The 23267-nt window shown below is 47.2% G+C and overlaps 1 protein-coding gene and 1 non-coding gene across 3 annotated transcripts in view; one reads left to right on the forward strand and one right to left on the reverse strand.

Annotated features, from left to right (window-relative positions):
• The window catches only part of AGBL4 (AGBL carboxypeptidase 4), a 1492749-nt gene that overhangs the window by 9543 nt on the left and 1459939 nt on the right, over positions 1-23267 (reverse strand). The window contains exons 12-13 of one of the 2 annotated variants that reach the window (XM_060408814.1): positions 9157-9253; positions 1405-2823 (exon numbers count right to left, since the gene is read on the reverse strand). In XM_060408814.1, coding sequence (XP_060264797.1) covers positions 2703-2823; positions 9157-9253 — 218 coding nt within the window. In that variant the 3' untranslated portion in view covers positions 1405-2702. Of the gene's footprint in view, positions 1-1404; positions 2824-9156; positions 9254-23267 lie in introns of those variants that run through there. The other variant, XM_060408815.1, reaches the window with a different exon arrangement.
• TRNAC-ACA (transfer RNA cysteine (anticodon ACA)) lies at positions 17976-18048 on the forward strand. The gene has a single exon. It is a non-coding gene; the product is annotated as a tRNA-Cys (tRNA).

Here is a 23267-nt window from a genome sequence, read left to right on the forward strand (position 1 = left end):
ATGGGAAGTGATTTGCAGACACCTTATCATCCTGGTCACATCCAACTAACAGCTATCATTTATTGAATGACCCATGTGCTTTGCTGATATGACCCACGTGATGTGCTGTGCTGATATGACCCACGTGCTGTGCTGTGCTTAGTTGCTCAGTCGTGTCTTACTCTTTGCAATCATGGACTGTAGCCTGCCAGGCTCCTCTGTCCATGGGGATTCTCCAGGCAAGAATACTGGAGTGGGTTGCCATGCCCTCCTCCAGGGGATCTTCCCAACCGGGGAACTTAATTGGGGTCTCCTGCATTTCAGGCAGATTCTTTACCAATTGAGTTATCAGGGAAGCCCCAATATCCCCCATAAAATCCCATTAAACCCACATACCTACTGTAATGAGGTAGATATTACTATCACCATGTTATAGGAATTAAGATTCAGAGAGGTTAAATAACTTACCCAAGATCACACAGATATCAAGAGACAGAATAAAGGTTTGAATGCAGAATTAGAATCCAGAGTTGCCTGACTCCAAAATTTTCTTTTAAACCATTAGCATACCTGAGCTTTTAAGATCTATGGTCCAATTAATCAATGCAGCTTTTCAGAAGTGCAGTTATATTTTCATAACTGAAAATATCCTATTGATAAAAAGTTGATGAAAATACCTAACTTTTTATGTCAGTGAAGATTTGGTAAAATGGGTATCAGATCAGTTTACTTCCAGTAAAATGTAAATTGGAAAAATACATGTGTGAGTGTATGCTCACTCGCTTCAGTTGTGTCTGACTCTGTGTGACCCTATGGACTGTAGCACCCCCCACCCCCCATCCCCAGGCCCCTCTGTCCATGGGGATTCTCCAGCCAAGAATTCTGGGATAGTTTGCTATGCCCTCCTCCAGGGGATCTTCCTGACCCAGGGATCGAACTTGTGTCTCTTATGTCTCTTGCATTGGCAGGTGGGTTCTTTACTACTAGCACCACCTGGGAAGCTACGCCATAATTTAATATGCAGTATAAATCTATAAAATGAACTACCTAAGCACCAAAATAAGTGGGGTCTAAATATGGTCACCTTATGAAAGCAGTCTGGGCAGGGGAAAATAGATCTGGTCTATCATCCCTGATTTTATGCAGTCTGCCTCTCTTTATGCCATCTCAAGAGATGCTCTTGTTTCTGAAAGGCCTGCCACAGTGTTGATTTGCATTGAGCTGGCTGCAGTCACATAAACTCCCCAGGATTCTGCCACAGGAATGGCTGGAAAGTCAAGCCTTGACTGTCCTTCCTTACCTTGATGACAGAGTCCCTGACAGCAAAGTGAGGGTTACATCAAATTGGGTTGACTTGCTTGGTTCTTGAGGGAGGGAGAGACCTAGAGGGAAAGGTGCCAAGAATGCTCAGAGGAACAGAGGAGCTGCAGGAAGCACTTTATTTGTGTTCCTCTGGGCAACAAGAACCCAGGGGAGAAGCTGTATATACAACACAACATTTGTAGCCAACTAACATATGTCTTTTTTTTTTTTTATCATTTCTGAAAAGCAATAAGCAAAGGGAGAATAAGCTTTGCACTCAATTTTTAAGATACTTTGAAAATCTCCAATCCAAAGCAAAAGAATGCTAAACTGAAGCTTTGTGCTAAAGGCCCTATCTCCCCAGAGCCTCCCTTCCTCTCCCTATCTTCTAATCCTCATTTCCAGGAGGTCATTTTAATTAGCAGGCTGTCATGGTGACTCAGCCTGCTGCTTCACAGACAGGAAGTGAGCCAACTCCCCTGGACCCATTCATCATGCAAAGGCACTTTACTCTGTACAAAAATGCACACTAGTGAGCTGGCCCTGCCTTGGGAATTGCCACTGTGGTTGTTTTACTTAATCAATCCCACCTGTCTTGGAGTGCTTTCTTTCGTCTTTTGCGTCTTCTTACCTGGCAGTTAGCCTCCTCCCCTCTATGGCAGATTTTTCATATCCTCTTCTTTACTGGTCCGTTTTGATCTCAGATCCTAGGATCTAGAGATCTTAACCATGAGAGAGACCTTCTGGAATGTGCAGCTAATACTTCTTGTTTTAGGAGCTAAGGTTTCAATGAAACTACCCAGGTCATTGGGACAACGCTCTCAGGGCAGTTCTGTGAAGTTGCATGCTGGGGTTTAGGGGAGTCAGGGAGCATGCAGCTCATAGATAAAGTGACTGTATGTCTAAGCCCACTGTGACCTCAAAAATTCTGACCCATTGTTACCGAAGGTGCATTTGTCTTTTGTTTTGTGTGCATTGATGGTATTGTTTTGGGTCAGCAAATATGGACACTGCATTTCTAAAACAGTAAACAACTGTGGCCTAGTCTAAAAGGTAGCCATCTATAGTAACTGAACAACTTAGAACAGTAAAGGGGCTGGAAAGCACTGACTAGAGAGGAGATACGGGGGTTTTCTCTTCCTGTGAGGGTCTCTGTGTTGTGGAAATTAGCATCTGTACTCATCTGGTCTGAGTCTCCTATTTTGTTCCTGAGCCTTAAGCTGAAGGCTCACAGTTGATTTTCAAATGGTAAAAAGGAAAATTGATGATGAAATTTCTCATTTTTACCCCCTTCCCTTTCACCAGCTTATACATGTTCTCACAGTCACTATCTTGGAAACTAGAAACGGGTGATTAATTTCATGGCCCAGCAGAAAAATGCATGCTCTTGCCACCACAAGACCTCCCTGGATTCCACATCCTTAAAAAGAGTTTGAAGGGTCTTTGTGGTTCACTGAGCTCTTCTTGTCCCCTTTGCCGTTGGGGTGGTTGCTGGCCGGGCCCCGCAGGAGTGAGTGCTTGTAGGAAGGGGGTTTTCCTTTCCTGCAAAGGGGGAGATAACAGAAAGAGAGAAGAAAGACAGCACATATACACACTGCACTGGAATCATCTGTGTGTATGTCTATCTCCCCCACTGCACTGTGGGCCGTGAGTCCGCCACTGGACTAGGAGCGGTGGCCTTGGCTGCCTCATCCAGACATCTCAGGAGCCCAGCCCAAGGCCTGACTGAATGAACGACTCTTAGATGAATGGATGGGTTGGGTTGCATCATTCTGGTTCTGGAGGAAACCTAACTCCCCTATGGTTGTAATACTTCCACATTTCTACCTTGATTCTAACTCATTCTATCCATTTCACGATGGGCTGCAGATGAACACGGAGACGAGCTGCAGATCGGCAGAGCCAGGGGCTTCATGCCCTTCGGGACCATTATGGGCTCCAGAGTCCCTTTACATTTCTCAGCATAACCTAATTATGGCGTTTCATGGTGGGACTGACTCCCCTACAAGCTTGGGGGCTCTCCAAAGGCAGATATGTGTCTATTTTACCTCTGTATCTCAGTGCTCAGCACCCTTAACGTTACTCTTCAACAGTTGTTCACTTTCTGTTCTGCTCCTGGTGAGCAGGAACCAAGTTTTATCCATGTCTGCATTTTTCCTCATATGGGGCCTTCTTCTTTATTACATTTTGAATAATAAATTGATGTGCCATTCATTCAAGCATTGGACTATGATTTATATGCAGTGGAAAGACAGGCCAGTCTAGAAAGAACTGAACTGAATTCTCAGGCCAGCTATATGTGAGAGGTATAACCTTGAGCAAGTTACTTGAATTCTCTGAGCTTCATTTACAAAACGAGGACAAAATATTCCAATTTCAGGGTGGTGTGACGTTAAATGAGATGCTTTAAATAAACACACCTAGTGTCTTCCTTTGCCTACTGTAACTTACAAAGGCATGCTGCTACATGCTAGGTATGGTCCAATGGCCTCTGGAGGTGACAGAGGTGAATCAGACATTGATGTTGCCCTCAGGCTGCTTACGGTTTAGTAGAGGTCACAGTTGTATGAAATAACTATGCAAAATAATAAAGAACTACAACTCCCAGCAGGAAATGGTAATGCCACAAATATGGGAATCTCTTGGGTTGTTAGATTTAGGATTCAATAAGTGGCTTCTTAAAACCCATGCTGCTCTGATTCTGGAGGATCATTTCCTTCATTGCTGATGAGTCATGAATAGGGTAAAGACAAGACCAGGTGGCAGCATACAAAAAGGGACACCTCGCCCTCATGCAGCTCCTCAACCAGGAAAACTCACAGACTAAGATTCCACACTCCTGAAAGACCTTGCTAACGCAGCAAGATCATCTAGCATGGCTGAGATACATCTAAGTCTTAGTACCCAATAACGGCCTGGAACACACACTCGGAATGCCATTTACAGGTGATGCGATCTTGAAGAAGACCTTTCTCTTCTCTGGCCCCTGTTTCTTCTTTTGTAAAATAGTAGTGCCCATGTCCTTCCTGCATTCTAGGCCTTGGTGAATGAGGGTTGGGGAAGAGCTTTGCCCATTACAAGGTGTCATTCACGTGTCACTGAGAGTGTGGATCTTTATTCCCAAAGGAAGCATGGGAACCAAGATGGATTTGTTTCTTTGGAGGGGAAAGAGGGTGTGCAAGCCCAAGCATGATCACAGGTGGGGTGGTCCCAGGTAGAGGGCGTGCATGGGGAGGAGGGTGTGTGATAGCCAGGGAGGAGGGTGGACATGCAAAATGACTGCGGGGTCCTTACAGAGGCAAAAGCATCCACAGCTCCAGATGCGGGCACAGAGAGAGGCATCAGCAGCAAACCTCTCACCTACGGGCCCCACAGAGCAACTCTTCCTCCTACAGGGCCCTCTTCCAACTATCTAGACTCCCTCCTGTGGAAAGCCGCCTTCCCGGAAGATAAGCTCCTCCCTGCCCCTGGTTCCCACAGCATTTCGGGCCTCATCTCTCAGCATGCCATTTTCTGGGGAGTTATCTGCCCAGCTGTTTTTCTCATAGGACTGTTAGTTTGATGCATCTGATTTTTCTCCATAATTCCTGAAGAGTATGAAGTATGGCTTAAGGATTGTTTGATGAATTAAATGAACTGTTAGTCCCATCTTTACCATCTCTACTGTCCTCAACATCCAGCCCTATCATTACCTTAGAATGTGCCATTTCAGCTTCTGCTTCCTGCCTTCTACACCCTTTCCCCCAATCTGAAATGCCCCTCTTTCCTCCATTTGAATTCTACATGTCCTTGGAAACCAAGTTTAAGCCCCACTTTCTCCATGAAGCCTTCCTTGGATACTCCTGATGACTGCCAAATGTTTGCCAGTAGTTGTGGGAGAGTAATTTCTGGTGGGGTCTCACTTTTCTATAACACGAAGGTGTTGAAGTGGATGATTCTTAGGGGATGCTTCAGTTCTACTATTTCATAACTCATATATTCAGAGCTTATGTCAGACTTACTCCCAACTAGGCCTTGAATGTGCACTGAGGATACAGGAGTGATAAAATAGTTCCTTAAGGAGCAATCCGTCTAGCGGTGGAGTCAGACACACAAAGATGCTATGACAGTATGCTATGGGATGTACCATGCAGACGTGTGTGCAAAATGCAGCTGGGGTTCAGCAGAGAGAAGGAGCTCTATCTCCAGAGGAGAACAAGGACCAAGAAACAGGGGTGCAATATCCAGACTGGGCTTTGAAAGATAAGCTGGCATTCTCCACCTAGAGACAGACAGGGAGAACATTCCAGGAAGAGGGAAAAGGATGAACAGGGAGCAATGACTTACTTACTTGGGGTATAAAGTGGTAGAAAGCAGGTAGGGTGGAGACGGTGCTCACAGGGAAAGGTGTGTGCTAGGAAGCTGCATATGAAGTTTTCAATGAAGGCCAGGGCTTTGACCAGCAAGAGGCGGAATTGAAACATTACTGAAGATAATGGAGGAACCATGGAGGTTTTTGGAAGAGGGCACGAGGTGCTAGGTAGCTGAGCACATTTATACATTACTTGGTATTGTTTGTGATCTTTGCATGTGGACATGCCTTCTCTGTGAATCTGGGCTCCTGATGGGCAAACATTATCTATGTTCCCCCAGCATCACATTCAGGGCCTGTCACTTAGTGGGCTCTGGTGAGATGCAGAGCTGATGATTCCCCCCCTACACATAGGCACGCATCCAAACCCCACCGTGGAGGCAGCCCTTCACTGTCACTGAGCCCGAGCCCACCTCACACTCAGAGGCCTGCCCACGCTCTGTGCTCAGCTTCATCTCCCCAGAGTCTCACCTGGCCTGTTCATTTTCCTTGTCTAATTTGTATCCACCTTGATGGGACATTTTGTGTCCCTGTGGTTGAGATAAGAGTGGGGTCTCAGCTTGGGTCATCGCTGCCATGTCCCTGATCCTAGACTCTCAGGCCCACAGCTTGTCTCTTCCCCCTTCAGGGACCTCCCCAGGGACGCTGACAGCCTCCTGCCAGCACATGGGTAGAAACTGACAGAGTATAATTATCCATCGAGATGAGAGAAAACAAAGATTAATTCTGAGTCAAAACATGTAATTTGCCTTTGAAACTAGAACTGCTCTTTCATGTATGTTATTCAATGCTTGGGTGGCAAATAATACAAAAATGGGGATGCAGTGAAGTCCCAAATCAGAGCAGTGTATCCTCCTGAGATTCATGTTTTCAAGAGTTGCTGACAAATTGAGATCTAGGTGATATTCAAAGTTTGATGAGGGGGAGATGTGGGGATTGGAGAGGGTGTTTATTCTATTTTTCTTGGGTTAAGGGTGGGTGCCTTTACTGTGAGTCCTCAAGGCTGTGAACTCTGAGGAAGAAGTCCTTCAGCTCTTGTCTAATGAGGGTTCCAAAGCTCAGGGCAATGGGGGTTCCATGAGCAGGGCCCTGAACTCCCCTATAACCTTTAGGCCCAGTTTCAGGGTCCTGCCTCCGCTATCTTGAAGAACTCTTCACTAACTGATGCTCAGAACATGAGGCTGGGGATAGGGATGGTGGGGCCGGGCTACCCGGCCCTGCCTGTGGCCAGTCCTGTCCACTCCCGGGGCCTTGGAGGCCGTATCTGCACAATGGCGATCGTTACTCTGCGGATATCAGCACTGACAGTGCAACATGCAAAATACAGTGGGAAAGGATCAAGTTAATTTTATTCAGGCTGACAGAGGACCTGAAAGAGACAGTCCCCAAATGAACCTGTAAATGGGATTCTATGAATTCTTTCGAGTGTATAAAAGTGAAGTCGCTCAGTCATGTCCGACTCTTTGTGACCCCAGGGACTGTAGCCTCCTAGGCTCCTCCATCCATGGGATTTTCCGAGCAAGAATACTGGAGAAGGTTGCCATTTCCTTCTCCAAGGGATCTTCCTGACCCAGGGATTGAATCTTGGTCTCCCCCACTGCAGGCAGACTCTTTTCCGTCTGAGCCACCAGGGAAGCCGCCAAATGCGCCTTCTAAAGGCTAATCCACCAGGAAGGGGGTGAACAACTGAGAGCATGAGTTTATAAAACTTTAAATTTTTAAGAACTTAACCCAGCAAGAATGACTTCTAAAGATTAACTGAGGACCTTCATCTAGAGGTGAGCTCCTCAAGGTCAGGGTCATGCTTTAATCATTTATTCATTCAAGCATCCCCTTCCCCACTAGGGATTTGGCATAAAGTGTTATTTTCCTAAGTGAATGAACGAAAGGATATATAGATGCATGCATGCTCCATACAGCCGCACTGTGGGAGAACAGAGAAGGAAAAGACATGCTCCTTCTAAAGGCTAACCCACCAGGATGGGGGTGAACAACTGAGCTAGTGTACATTGTGGTGCAGACTCCTCGTGGAGCTGGGGCTCAGAGAGGAGGGACTCCCAGCTGGATGGGATGTGGGTTCTGAGAGATCAGCCAGCCCAACTAGATAAATCCAGGGACTTGCCCTAGGCTGTGATGAGCTGTCTGGAAACCTGGGCCTGCAGCACAGAAGCCCCAGGAGATGGAAACATTCATTGAGCACCTCCTGGCTGCCAGGCACCAGACCATGCTTATATCTAACCTTTAAAACCACTCTTAGAGGTTGCCATTATTACCCTCACTTTAGGAAGGCAGAAAGAGGATTCACAAAGCCAGGAAATCTGTCTCACATCCCACGAGCTTGAGACAGAACTTGAACCTACACTGAGAGTGAGAAAGGCTTCCTGCTGGGGGTAGAGCTTAGCTGGACCTCAGTCCAGCTTTGGAATAATAAATGCCTAGGATCAAATCCTGCCTCTACAAAATGTCTTTGACCTCAAGAAATTTTCTTTACCTTTCTGCGCTTCCTTTTCCTCATTTGTAATATGAGGAAGAAAATATCTATGAGGAATGAATAAGACCATGTACAAAAAGTACTTGGCTTAGGAAATAACAGTGATTAACATTGTTTTTGTTAATAACAGATTAGGGAGGAAGGTGCATCAGTACAAAGGCCCTGAGACAGCAAAGCATTTGGCCAAGGTCATGGGCAAGGTCAGTGGGAAGATTTGGTCTGGCAGGAACCTTTTAAGTTGATACCATTAAGTCCTTCAAGGAGGCTGGACCACTAGGCAAGTAGGAGATGAGTTCAAGGCATAGGGTGAGGCCAGCACATCCCAGATGCCACTGGGTGTCCCTGCCCAAGTGCTCACTGGGCTCATAGCCAGCAGGCATGGGAATGCCCAGCACTCTGGGCTCTGGTCCAGCGCTCAGGAAGGACACTCATCACCTGACCTTCTCTCTTCACCAGCCCCAAAAGCTGACCACGGCAGAGGACCTGAGGTGAAGCTTCTCAGAGGTGTGTCCTCTAAGCACTGAGCCTTCGCATCTTGACGGCAGGGAACTATCATATGTACAAGGTACATACATGCCTGGCACTTTAACATGTGCCAGGGTTCTCTAACATCTCTTAATAGTCTTATAAGTGAGAATCACTGCCCCCACTTCACAGATGATGAAACTGAAGGATCAGAGGCCTTATGAGACCCAATGATACAGGAATCCTGGAGGCTGAGGTGTCAGATGCAGTAGCACGTGGATATACCCAGACCAGCTTGGGATAGTGGCTGGACTCAGCCTCCCAGCAACTCCCAGGCCTGTGGCTTCCCATGTTAGATCCAGAAATGTGACCACCCCCTCACTGTCTCACCCCATAGTGATACCCCCAACTCAGGAAACTGCGCTGTGAAGCTCTTCGGCCCCTACAGTCTCTGTGGCAGGGCTGGGACCATCTTTCCCATGCTGCCCAGGGCCAGACAGAGGCTAAAGGAAGCTGCCCCTGAACAAGAAGCTAGTTAAGCAGGACACAAGCTCTGCTCAGCACTTACCGCAGCCTCGGCATGGGGATCGCCACTTTCTCGACCATGGGGTTCAGCCGGTAATAATCCAAAAACGTTCTCGCCACATTCCGCCCCAGCTTCATGTCTGCGAGGGCGGGTGTTAAGGAGCAACTCTGGACTAGTAGGAAAAATGACAACAGTGACAAACAGCATCTCCCCTCACTCTTCTATGCGTTGTATGTACTGTCTTCTTGATTTTCACAAATCCTTAAATATTAGACGCTATTATTTTCCCTTTTTTCCCAGGTGAGAAAATTGAGATGAAGGGAAGTTCAATAATGTGCTCAAGGTCATAGAACCTGGAAGGAGTCTTACTCTGAAGCCTGTGTTCAGAGACTTTAGAACCTACTGCGTTCTTTTGAGAATCACTGGGCTTCCATGGTTTGACAATCAGGTGGCTCAGCGGGAGGCAGATAAGCAAGACGCAAGGGCAAGAGACCTTCTGTTGTATAGAGGCCAGGGCCTGCTTGACCTTCAGGGATTAGTCATCTACCTTGGTAACCTTGGGGACAATGATAAAACCTTCTCACCCTAAATAGTATCCCTGGTCCGCCTTGAAGTCTACCAATAATGAATCCTTAGGGTAAGCACTTGTGACCTGGTAAATACAAACTCCCCAGGGAAGGGGAAAGGGTCAATTCCATATTGACCAGTAACACTTTAGTATAAATTAGCACAACAGTCATCTATTCAACAACATGGAACATAGGCTCTGTGCATTATAGTTCATAGGTCTGGACCTTCACATGAGCTATTTCCTCTGCCTCTCTTTTCTTCAGCTAATTTGTAACCATCGGCTTTCCAGTTAGCTGATGTCTTTTCAGTAAGGCACAATGCTCTTATCCCAGGACTATTGCTGGTGCTCTTGCCCTCTGCTCCTGTGGCTTCTGAACTGACTTCATTCAAAGCACTTATCTCTTATCTCATGTCCCCCAGCTCTGAACATCCAAACCATCACCAACTCTTACCCAGGGGAACTTCTTCCCCAGGCCCCTGCTGTCTTCCTAGAAAAGGCCAGCATCATCTTTTCCTTGAATTGCCATCATCCTGTCCTAATGGCCTCCCAGCCATGACGCTGCCTGCTTCTGCTCCATTTTCTATAAAGTTGCTGGTGGGGTGGGGTGAAAGGGTAGTTGTTCTAAAGCACAGATCTGCCCACGTCATCCAACTGAGAAAAACCCTTCAGTGGCTCCCAGTTGCTTTTAAAATTCAAATTTGGAACTCGATTTCCTGGGTCCTTTGTAATTGGGTCTCAGCTTCATACTTGCTGCCTCCTGCCTTCCACCCCTCGGCCTTTACATTCCAGTGATACTGAGCTTCTTTCACCTCCAGGCCTTTGCCCATTCCACTCCATCTTCTCAGAGCACTCTCCCCTTTGCCCACAGGGCTTACGGGGCCAACGCACCTTCTCAGCCTCCAGACACCTCCGTTTAGTCGTCACTTCACTGGGACCATCTCGGCCACTACTCTATCCGGAGTCATGGAGCGGGCCAGCATATGTGAAACAGTCAAGCAAGTTCTCACCCCTCACTTCAAGGTGTCTCCAGGCTGGGTTCAGACACGGCCCTGGACATGAACACCATGAACACCAGCATTTATGAAGCCCTTGCTGTGTGCCTGGTACTGCACTGACTCTTACACGTCATTTTAAACAACCCAGGGAGGAAGGCATTCCTATCTCCCTTTTGCTTTTGGAAGTTAAGAAACCTGTCCAAAGCTAAAAACTGCCAGTGGTAGACTTGAGACTCCAATCTGGGACTTTTTGATTCCAGAGCAGTGAACTTTCTGCCACTCTGGGTGGTTGCCCAACTGGAAGGCACCTTTTCTGTCAAGGGCTGAGGCATCCCAGGCCAGTGCCTGGTGGGAGAAGGGAAAACACCAGGTGAGTTGTTTACGACAGTGAGATCTGCGGCTGCCACCTGCTTTCTTCCTCTGCTTGTGACCGCCCTGCTTTAAAAAGTTCACAACTTGAAAAGCCCTGGTGTTGGGCATGGGCTTTCTGACCAGTAGACCCCAGAGGTAATCTCATTGCCAGGGCCTGCAGAGGTGGCTGGCTACCTCAGTTCAGTCAGGCTCCAGCTGGCTTGAGGAAACTGAATCGCCACTATGTGCGTCGACAGTAAGAGCTACAGGGGTGCAGAGGCAGGGAGAGGTCCCCGTGGACCAGGCTGAAAGGCTGTAGCAGAAGTTTTGGAATCAAACGCATCTAATTCTAATCCTGGCTTGGCCCCATGTTGTGTGTGGCAGATGACACTTTCCAAGGATGTCTGCCCAGTGTCTCCCATCTCACCTGCCATCCTGTGATGTGATCTGGCACCCTTTCCACCGGGAGGTGGAGGCTGTATCCTCTTTCTTTGAGTCTGGGTGGGCTTATAACTCACTTGCTACTTAAGGAATGCCAGGAGTGACACTGTTCAGAAAAGCAGGTGTAACTCTCACCTTGCCTGCTGGAACGCCCCAGTTGGGGTTCTGAACCTCCAGCGAGCAGTCTGACTGCCCTGAGGCCATCCTGCTCTGGGGAAGCCCAAAGCCAGCTCACAGAGGGTCTGCAGGCAGAGGCCCTGAGACTTTGGGGAAAGGCTACTTCACAGAAAGACTCCTGGCCAGCCCACCGGCCCTCCAGCACTCTGCCGCTCCAGCTCCAGTCAGTATCTCACTGTTACTGCATCAAAGATGCCAAGCCAGACCCACTCAGCCGAACCCTTTCTAAATTTCTGACCCACAGAAAACAAGAGAGAATAACCATGGCTTTAACCATTAACTCTGGGGAAATTCGTTATGTAGCAGAGGAGAGCGAGAGCACCACGTGACCTTGCAGGAGTTCTCCCATCTCCCTGAACCTTCTTTCCTCGCCCGTAAAACATGAGTACGATGCCTGCCTTGCAGGTTGTGGTGGTGAGATAAGCAATCAACCCATGAATGCTGACTAAGTAAGTGCAGGAATGTGGCCAGAGGGAAGCCTGAACCCTTTCTCCAGACCTGCAGTGACAGCCACACTCACTCAGCCCCGGAGCAACCCTAGGAGAGCTCCCTGTAGGTCAATTCTCCTGAGCTCTATAAGGCAGAGGAGTTGGGCTGTTGCAGTCAAATGCCCGACTGTGAGGTGTTGATCATTTCAGACAAGCTCTGTTTAAAAGACAGTGTTTTAAAGGTGGGAATTGTCTGAGACAACCCTTTTTCTTTCTTACATATTCCCTAAGCCCTGAGAGCCTCGCTCCAGGTTATTTACTGCACTGGCCCTGCTAGAGCCAAGAAATGGGACGTGGGTGGGAGGAGGGAAGAGATTGATTGAACATTTTCAATTAAAACAGGCTGTCTTTGAACAAAGATTTAAGATCCAGGCAAGGAGAAAGCAATAACTCTCTTGGCTGGAACCTTCTCTAATATATTGCAGAATTAAGAGAGAAAAAAATTGGGGTGAAAACTCCCAACCCTTCACTGCCAACAAAAACCTCAGAACGGCCTATATGTTCAAAATGTCATTCTCCTCAGATTCTTCTGTCGCTCCTGATGGGTTTCTAGCCAAGAGCAGGAGCAGACAGCAGGGGGGATCAGGACCCTGGAGTCAGAGAAACAGGAGTTGGCTGGAGTTGTCTGAAACTCAGACTGACTAGGTGACTTTAAAGTAAAGGGTGGGTGTCAATAGCTCCAGTACATGGTGGGACCCTTTAACAAGTAACGAGGGTTGGCTTATTCACATTCGTTTGTTCATTCATTCATTCTAATTTGGGGGTTCCTCCCACGTGTGTACTGCTATGAAGAAGGGCTGAGACTAGGTTAGATAAAGAGGAATTAGACACAGTCTAGAAGAGGCAAAGACTCTGATGCTGGGAAGGATTGAGGGCAAGAGGAGAAGTGGGTGGCAGAGGAGGAGATGGCTGGATGATATCACTGATTCAGCGGACATGAGTCTGAACAAACTCCAGGAGATAGTGAAGGACAGGGAAGCCTGGCATGCTGCAGTTCATGGGGTGGCAAAGAGTCAGACATGGCTTAGTGACTGAACAACAACAGGAATACGATCCTAACATATCCCAAACAGCTGCATTACCAAACACCTGTCACCTTCACAAAAGCAACTACCGTTTTTTTCCGGCACACCCTGTGCCCGTACAGTGTAGTTATTTACTATCGACAATCCCTGCCACATCCCTGCGAGGCCAAAGCATAATTTGACACATCTTTTATAGGAAACTGAAAAAAGGAGAGTTTGCATAATTGACCCCGCGTCTCGTGGCTAGAAAGTGATAGAAGTGGCATACGAACCTGACTGTCTTTTTAACACCATGCATGTTTTCTCCTTTCATGAGTGTGGTCATAAATTCAAACACAAATTCTGTGGGCATATGGCAGATTTAATTCCAAGTGGAGGAATTGTGAAAGGCTTCAAGGAAGTGGACTATAACAAAGATTTGAAGGACAAAGACAAATCTGAAATGGGGAAGAAGAGATAAATGAGCATCAGTACAAGTGGGGAGTGTGGCTGTGGGCCATGCTGCTGTGCCAGAAATAAGACAGGGAAGGGCCCGCAGGCCCAGGGAGCTAAAGTGTAGACGGGAGGTAGGCCTGCAATGGGTAGGCTGGAGACACATTAGTGGAGGCTCTGAATGTCAAATCATGGAATTTAAACTTCTTTTCTGTTGGCAATAAAAACCAGAGTGTATATATTGTATCCATCATCGGTTTACTCAATCTACGCTTATTGATCACCTAGTATATTCAACTTCTTTAGAAGGCATGGGATATACCTTGCTTAAAAACAAACAAAAAACAACCAACCAAGACAACAATTCTTAAATCTATAAGCAGAAACAGTAAAAAAAAATAAAATTAAATTAAAAAATTTAAAAAATCCTAAATAAATACATAATTGTGGTTTTAATAGTGCTAGGAAGAAACTGCAGAGTCTATAACTGAGGGCAATGTGGGTGCTGCCTTAGAGAAGGGGTATGGGCAGGCTTCTGCAAACTGAGAGTGGGCAGTGGGTAAGCGTCTATGAAGGAGGAAGGGTGGGTGGGAACAGTCCTTGGGTGGGAGAGAGGGGCTGAGAGAGGGCTGGTGTGGAGAGGCAGGCAGGGGCTAGATACTGTGGCACCTTATGCTGGGTCACCTGAAGGAATCTGGATTTTCTAAGTGAATGGGAAGAGTCTAAGTGAATGAAGAATTTTAGGCAGGAAAATGAGATGATCTGATTTAGAATTTTAAAAGGTCATTGTTTTGCTAAAAAATAAGAAAGCAAGAGTGGGAGCAAGCACATCAGCCAGGTGACTACAGTGATGGTCCAGGGGGAAGAGGGGACCCTGGAACAGGACAAAGACAGTGGAGGTGGAGGATAGGCCCTTGAGGGAAGAACTAGCAGGACCTGCTGACAGTCTGAAAGAGAAGATGGAGTGAAGGCTGGTAGCTGGGTAGATGGCGATGCTGGGCTCTGGAAGGGGAAAGACTGAGCGAAGAAAAAGAATCAGGGGAGAGGTTAGGAGTTCAACCTGACTTCAAGATGCTTATGAGACATTGGGAGCCCTGATCCTGCATCAGCAATATGAAAAGGTCGGATAATGGAAATGGTTTCTGAACCATCAGCTCTTTAGGACTACTCATGCCAAAATGCTTGTGGCCTGAGTGGTCTGTCCCCTGCTGCTCACTCTCCACCCTCTCACCCCTGGCTCTCAGAAGGCACCCAAGGTCCCTGGGATAAAGGCAGTGACTGAAGGACCCTCTGTCCTCATGTCTCAGGGCCTTGGATCTGGAGCCCTGAATGAGCCCCTAAATGGGAATCAAGAGACCAATCTGGGTTCAGCCAGTAATTTGTCATATGGGGTCATAGCCACTTCCTTTCTCTAGGCTTAACTTTGCTGTGGGTAACATGTGTGTTCTCTCAAGTTCTTTCCAGGGTTAACAAAACATATTCAAGCAAAATTCTCAACACCATAAGCTTTTGAAAAACCCCATCCTCATTCTTTCATTCAACAAATATTTATCGAGAACCTACCTACTGTGTGCCAAGTGAGTTTTAGGTGCTTGGCACAGCAAATAAAATTGACCAAGATCCCCATCTTCATCAGACTTACACTCTAGGTACTGGGGACAAACTGCGAATCTAGTACATTCGTACATTATCAAGATGCCAGAGAGTGGTTAGTGCCATGAAGTCAGGCTAAGCGAAGGGCAAAGGGGAAGCTGGGAGAAAGGCGGCAGGTCATAGCAGAAAGCAGAGAGGGCAGAGAAGGCCTCTTTGGTGAAGTGGGGCTTCAGTGGGCTTGGAGGGGGTGGGGGAGCTGGACAGCATGGGGAATGAGTGACCTTCCTTGTCTAAACAGGACCTCTGACCAGTCACTTCCTAACTGGGCTCCTGCTAAGTCCAGCCCAATCCCACCACTGGGGATAACAGTCAACCTTGGGCATGGGTTCTCCCTGGTAGGATTCAGGAACATCTCCTTCTTGTCATGTGGCAGTTTCCTGGCTGATTGAAGGTCCTCCCACCTCCCAGGGCAAAGCCAGAGGGGATGCCTCTCATATCCTCCCACCTGACCTGTGACCTCCCTTTCCTGGCCTGCTCCTTCCCAGACCCTCATCTCTGAAGCTGGCTTCATACTTCTCTCTCCCTGCAGCACTTCCAGAACCACCAGCAAGCACTTGTAGCCTCCCCACCCGGCTCTGCAGGGAACTAAGGAGCAGCCCCATGCAACAGATACCATATTTCACTTCTTCTCTCCCCACAGTTGTGTGTTGCAGGGAGATCTGATTGCTATCCCCATTTTGCAGATGAAAAATCAGAAGGAACATGTCCATTGGGTCTCATCAGATACTAGCACAAAGAGGACTGGAGCTCATTCACTCCTTCATTCATCTACTCAGATATTCATTAAATGCCTTCTACGTGCCAGACAAATTCTAGAACCTATATTACAGTGACAAGAAAAACAGATACAGTCCCTGTCCTCATGAAGGTCTTTCTTTGCCATCATCCAGCCTCCAAATATGAAAATGTAACTCCTACCTGCTCCCTGCTGGGAAACCCCCACCTAGAATTCTTTCTCTGTTCACACTCCCACCCACGCCAGCAACAGATGAGCGTCATTAAGGGGACTGATTAATTCTGCAAAGGAGTAGGCCCAGGAAAAGTGATCCCTCTTTGGTAAGGCTGACAGCACTGTGGGAATGTTAAGAGGCAACTGTCCAGGAGCCTCTGGGTAAAGCCGGAAGAACAACGTGATATGAAGGATCTTTTGTGTCTGCCTCCCTCACCCATCCTCCCACGGCGTCGGACAGGTGCACGGCTAAACAGATGAGTCTGTCTCTCAAGGGCAGTGTGAAGCCTGCGGCTGTAATTGCAGAGTCCACTCCACTCCAATCACAGGCAACTCCTAGGGCACTTCCTGAGGTAAGGAGGCCGGCAGAAAAAGACGAGGGAGACGCAGCGGGGGTGGGGTGGGGGCGGGGAGGAAGAGACAGAGAAAGATGCAAACAGGCAGGAAGGTGCAGAGACAAATGGGCCAGGGTGGAGCAGAAAGATAAGTGAGGAGAGAAGGCTCATCAGGGGCTGAGAGAAAGTCAAACTTGAAAACGAGAGAAAGGACAGAGGGGCAGAGAGAGAGAGAAACCTAGGAAGTAGATGACGGAGTGAATCGAAGAGACAGAGAGAGAGTGAGAGAGAGATGCAACTGTAGACAGGGAGGGTGAGAGAGGGAGGGAACGGGAGAAAGGCAGAGGATGAGATAGAAAGAGACAAAAGGAGCAAAGCAAGTTTAAGAGGTGAAGACGGTATATGAGATGCAGCAAAGACTGAACCGTAGAGGCAGGAACAGAGAAAGAGAGGCAGAGAAGGACAGAGAGGAGGAAGGGAAAGACTGATGGATGGAAGGAAGACCTCCTCTTTGATAAGTGAGGTGCAGCTCAAAAGGGTAGGGTATATTCTGAGAGGCTCACTTCAGAGAAGAGGGTACAGGTAAACATGGTAGAGAGGTGTCCAGGTCACTAAAGAATGCTGGATGTTGGGAATAGCTGTGAGGCTCTAAATATGTGTTTCCAATGGCCACTGTAACAAAGCACCACACACTAGTGGCTTAAAACAAAAGAAATTCAGTGTCTCACAGTCTGGAGGCCAGGAGACTGAAATCCATTTCAATGGGCCACACTCCCTCTTGAGGCTCTAGAGGAGAAATGGTTCTGGCCTCTCCTGGCCTCTGGTGGCTGCCAGCATTCTTTAGCTTGTGACCACATCATTCCAGTCTCTATGATCACATCTCCGTCTGCCTTCCTCTTAAAAGGATACATGCGATTGCATATAGGGCCCACCCAGATAACCCAGGACCATCTCCCACCCCAAGATCCTTAACAATGACATCTGCAGAGATCCTGTTTCTACATAGTGAAAGTGAAAGTGAAGTCGCTCAGTTGTGTCCGACTCTTTGAGACCCCATGGATACCAGGCTCCTCCGTCCATGGAATTTTCTAGGCAACAGTACTGGAGTGGGTTGCCATTTCCTTCTCCAGAGAATCTTCCCGACCCAGGGATGGAACCCAGGTCTCTCACATTGTAGACAGATGCTTTACCGTCTGAGCCACCAGGGACCTGATCTCTAGGTTCCAGGGTTTGGCATCTAGACCTTTTGGGGGGCGGGGGTTGCATGTTCCCTGGGTTTATCTGATTGGCAAGAGCTGAGGAGGAAGACTGTCAGTGTCAGAAGTGGAACCCTGGTTCTGTGCGGGGCGCTCAACCCACTCACATGACACTCAGCATCACTCAAAGTTGCCCAGCACCTCCCACATAAGCAGCAAGTGGATTGGTAGGATTTGGACCCAGGACTTCCCTGGTGGCTCAGATGGTAAAGCATCTGCCTACAATGCAGGAGACCCAGGTTCAATCCCTGGGTCAGGAAGATCCCCTGGAGAAGGAAATGGCACCCCACTCCAGTATTCTTGCCTGGAAAATCCCATGGATGGAGCAACCTGGTAGGCTACAGTCCTTGGGGTTGCAAACAGTTGGACAAGACAGTGACTTCACTTTCACTTTCAAGCCTAACTCCAGGATCCTTTTTATCTGCATTGTTTGCGACCTCTCAAGGGCAGGGAATACTTGCACTGGACCGTGTGCTGCTTAGTTGACTTCTTAGTTCAGTTCAGTCGCTCAGTCGTGTCCGACTCTTTGCAACCCGATGAATTGCAGCACGCCAGGCCTCCCTGTCTATCACCAACTCCGGGAGTTCACTCAGACTCATGTCCATCGAGTCAGTGATGCCATCCAGCCATCTCATCCTCTGTCGTCCCCTTCTCCTCCTGCCCCCAATCCCTCCCAGCATCACAGTCTTTTCCAATGAGTCAACTCTTTGCATGAGGTGGCCAAAGTACTGGAGTTTCAGCTTCAGCATCATTCCTTCCAAAAGAAATCCCAGGGCTGATCTCCTTCAGAATGGACTGGTTGGATCTCCTTGCAGTCCAAGGGACTCTCAAGAGTCTTCTCCAACACCACAGTTCAAAAGCATCAATTCTTTGGCGCTCAGCCTTCTTCGCAGTCCAACTCTCACATCCATACATGACTACTGGAAAACCATAGCCTTGACTAGATGGACCTTAGTCGGCAAAGTAATGTCTCTGCTTTTGAAAATGCTATCTAGGTTGGTCATAACTTTCCTTCCAAGGAGTAAGTGTCTTTACATTTCATGGCTGCAGTCACCATCTGCAGTGATTTTGGAGCCCCAAAAAATAAAGCCTGACACTGTTTCCACTGTTTCCCCATCTATTTCCCATGAAGTGATGGGACCAGATGCCATGATCTTCGTTTTCTGAATGTTGAGCTTTAAGCCAACCTTTTCACTCTCCTCTTTCACTTTCATCAAGAGGCTTTTAGTTCCTCTTCACTTTCTGCCATAAGGGTGGTATCATCTGCATATCTGAGGTTATTGATATTTCTCCCAGCAATCTTGATTCCAGCTTGTGCTTCTTTCAGCCCAGTGTTTCTCATGATATACTCTGCATAGAAGTTAAATGAGCAGGGTGACAATATACAGCCTTGATGCGCTCCTTTTCCTATTTGGAACCAGTCTGTTGTTCCATGTCCAGTTCTAACTGTTGCTTCCTGACCTGCATACAGATTTCTCAAGAGGCAGGTCAGGTGGTCTGGTATTCCCATCTCTTTCCAAATTTTCCACAGTTTATTGTGATCCTCACAGTCAAAGGCTTTGGCATAGTCAATAAAGCAGACATAGATATTTTTGGGGAACTCTCTTGCTTTTTCCATGATCCAGCGGATGTTGGCCATTTGATCTCTGGTTCCTCTGCCTTTTCTAAAACCAGCTTGAACATCAGGGAGTTCACGGTTCACGTATTGCTGAAGCCTGGCTTGGAGAATTTTGAGCATTACTTTACTAGCATGTGAGATGAGTGCAATTGTGCGGTACTTTGAGCATTCTTTGGCATTGCCTTTCTTTGGGATTGGAATGAAAACTGACCTTTTCCAGTCCTGTGGCCACTGTTGAGTTTTCCAAATTTGTTGGCATATTGAGTGCAGCACTTTCACAGCATCCTCTTTCAGGATTTGAAACAGCTTAACTGGAATTCCATCACCTCCACTAGCTTTGTTCGTAGTGATGCTTTCTAAGGCCCACTTGACTTCACATTCCAGGATGTCTGGCTCTAGGTGAGTGATTACACCATCGTGATTATCTGGGTTGTGAAGATCTATTTTGTACAGTTCTTCTGTGTATTCCTGCCACCTCTTCTCAATATCTTCTGCTTCTGTCAGGTCCATACCATTCCTTTATCGAGCCCATCTTTGCATGAAATGTTCCCTTGGTATCTCTAATTTTCTTGAAGAGATCTTTAGTCTTTCCCACTCTGTTGTTTTCCTCTATTTCTTTGCATTGATCGCTGAAGAAGGCTTTCTTATCTCTTCTTGCTGTTCTTTGGAACTCTGCATTCAGATGCTTATATCTTTCCTTTTCTCCTTTGCTTTTCACCTCTCTTCTCTTCACAGCTATTTTTAAGGCCTCCCCAGACAGCCATTTTGCTTTTCTGCATTTCTTTTCCATGGGGATGGTCTTGATCCCTGTCTCCTGTACAATGTCATGAAACTCATTCCACAGTTCATCAGGCACTCTGTCTATCAGATCTAGGCCCTTAAATCTATTTCTCACTTCTACTGTATAATCATAAGGGATTTGATTTAGGTCATACCTGAATGGTCTAGCGGTTTTCCCTACTTTCTTCAATTTGAATCTGAATTTGGCAATGAGAAGTTCATGATCTGAGCCACAGTCAGCTCCTGGTCTTGTTGACTTAAGTGTGTTATAAACCAGCCACCACTATCTGTTTAATTCCTATCCTTAATTCTTATCTGAACAATTGCTTCAGCCTCCTAATTGGTCTTCTTGCCTTCAGTTTCTCCCCATTTTCATTGAGAGTGACATTATCACAGTTGTAACCTCATCACTACCCGACTTACAACCCTAAGCTAATTCCTGTACAAGACCTAAACCCTGAAATCTGGCATTTTCAGCTTTCCATAAACTGGCCTAAGCCTTGTCTCTTGACACTGTGTCCTGTGATACCATTAAATGTGGGTTTTAGGATCGGAAAGCATTGGTTTTAATCTTGGATGCTTGGGTAAGTTACTTACCTTCTCTGAGCATCAGTTTTCTCATCTCTGAAATGACCTACCTTACTGTACAATTGTGCTGATTAGAAATTATATACCCAAAGCACTCAGCACAAGGCTGCCATGTAGCAGCTTTAAAAATTATCATTATTTATAGGCCTGTCATTGCCAACAAAGCATGAGCTCTTTAAGGACAAGGGTGTGTCAGGTTCAAATTTGTTTCCAGAGTCATTTAACACGTTAGGCCTATTAACGGAGGCAGGGAGAAGACAAACAAACCAAAAAGACAAGGTTAAAGAAGGAGAAAAAGAACAACAGAGAGGCAGAGGGACAGAGAGATGAAACAAGTATTTAAAAGAGTCTATGTTCGGGGGCTTCCCTTGTGGTCCAGTGACTAACGCTCTCAATGCAGGGGCCCAGATTTGATCCTTGGTTGGGGAACTAGATACCACATGCCACAACTAAGAGTCCGCACGCTGCAGAACAGAATTAGAAATATTTGTAAAGCAAAACTGATATGATTTGAGGGTTGAATGTAGGGTGCTTGCAGAGGAGGCTGGAAAGGTGTCAAAGCTAGCTCACCAGATTCATGTCTCGAAGAACAGGGTAGCTGTGTCCCTGTTTCGTCTGGACAAGTTGTCTGAGTGTGACTCCTAGAAGCCAGGAGCTCTGTGCTCCCCAGGGTAGCCTTCTCGGCACCCTTCTGACCTGATTTAATTTAGCTGCACGGTTGTGCTAGGCGACTTCCCTGATTCCCATAGTGAGGCTCCACTGGAATGTCTGGTTTCTGGCGTTTCCTGGCATCTACTGCTCAGTGGGGGCATGTCTTGCTTTCATGTCAGGCAAAGCTGAAGGTTTCTGACTCACAAGATGGGGAACAAGCTGGGCTTGAACGTCCCGTGAGACTAACACATTTATCCAAACTTTGGGAGAGAATGTATTTTCTCTGGAACTTTTCTGCTCTCACTCTCCCACACCTCTGTTGGGCCAGCTGGCCTGTGGGTCTGCCTGGCTGCCTCCCTCCCTCTGACAAATGCTAACCAGGATCTGCTCAGTGTCAGGCTATCAAACATGCCTGTTACACATCTCATTCAGTCCTGCTCTGTTTTAGCAACAATAAGACAACAAGTCATGCTCTATCCCATGCTCTCATCTCTCCATCGGGCAAGAGGATTTCTTAGACCAGTCATGTGCCAGTTCACACTCTGTGCATGGCAGACCTCCTGCCTCACTGGCTCTGGGTAACTCCTACCAATTCTTTAGCCCTCAGCTCACCTGCCACTTCCTCCAGAAAGCCTCCCCTGACCTCCTAGCCATGCCAGAGCCATGGTCACACACCCTTCTGGACCTGCCGGCACTCCTTCATGGTGCACTCACACTGGCACCTCTCCCTGTGTCTATGATACTGTCTCCACTGCAGACCACTGCGGGGACAGAGTTGCCCCTTTCCCGGCCAGCAGAGCACTGACTTCCTCTGGCCACAGTGATTGGTCAGTCATGGCATAAGCCCAGTGAGACTCAGTCTGGGGCTTGTGAGAGAGTCCCCTTTAATGTGGAGAGGCTGGGCTAGGCACCAGGAGATGACATTTTGCTTCCAGAGGGAAGAGAGCCTGTAAGAGATTGGAGTCAGTGTTCAGGTGGCAGCTTGACACCAAGATGACCTTGCTTGAGTCTCTTGGTTTCATGTCAGGCAAAGCTGAAGGTTTCTGACTCACAAGATGGGGAGCAAGCTGGGCATCCCATGAGACTAACACCCCATCTTTGGGAGAGAATGTATTTTCTCTGTTCCTTCAGATCTGAAAATTTTGTAAGCTAAGTAATTCCCCTTTTTACTTAAGTCAGTTTGAGTTGGGTTTTTTTTTTTTTTTGTCACTTGCAACCAAAGGAACTCTGCTACCACAGGACCTTGGAGTTTCCCTCATCAGACGTCCTAAACTTACAGAGGAGGAAGAGACTTACAAAGTCACAAAGACTTTTTTATACACAATCAATTTTCCAAATAAATGTATTTCCTCACTTGCTTTTATCTGTTTCCTCCTGACCAGAACAGGGGCATGTTGTCCTCCAACCCAGATAGGGTCATAGAACATTGATCTTGGTCAAAGCATGCCTAATCTTTCTCCACCAGAGAGAATTTCTTAATCTAAGTCCTCAGGAACCTGTTTTATTTTCCATTACAATGTTTTTATCCTCCAGGTAGAATTGCTGATGACCGTCCTTTCTCTTCTACACAGAGTAATCAGGGGCAATTAATTCTAATAACAAGGAGACAGCAAGAATGAACAGAGCATTAATTGGACGGAAGTAATCAGAGCCTCCCTTGTCCACAGTTGCTACAGGAAAATATTGTCTGCAGGAAAATATGAGCAAGCGCATACATACATGCACAAGCACACACACGTGTACACAAACATACACACAAACACACACATGCACTTCTCCCAACCCCGTCAACCAAGGCTCAAGGAGAGGGTGCAGAACGAGCATGCTGTCTGACCAGCATGGT

The sequence above is a fragment of the Ovis aries genome, chromosome 1 (genome assembly GCF_016772045.2).
Source record: "Ovis aries strain OAR_USU_Benz2616 breed Rambouillet chromosome 1, ARS-UI_Ramb_v3.0, whole genome shotgun sequence".
Classification (NCBI taxonomy): domain Eukaryota; kingdom Metazoa; phylum Chordata; class Mammalia; order Artiodactyla; family Bovidae; genus Ovis; species Ovis aries.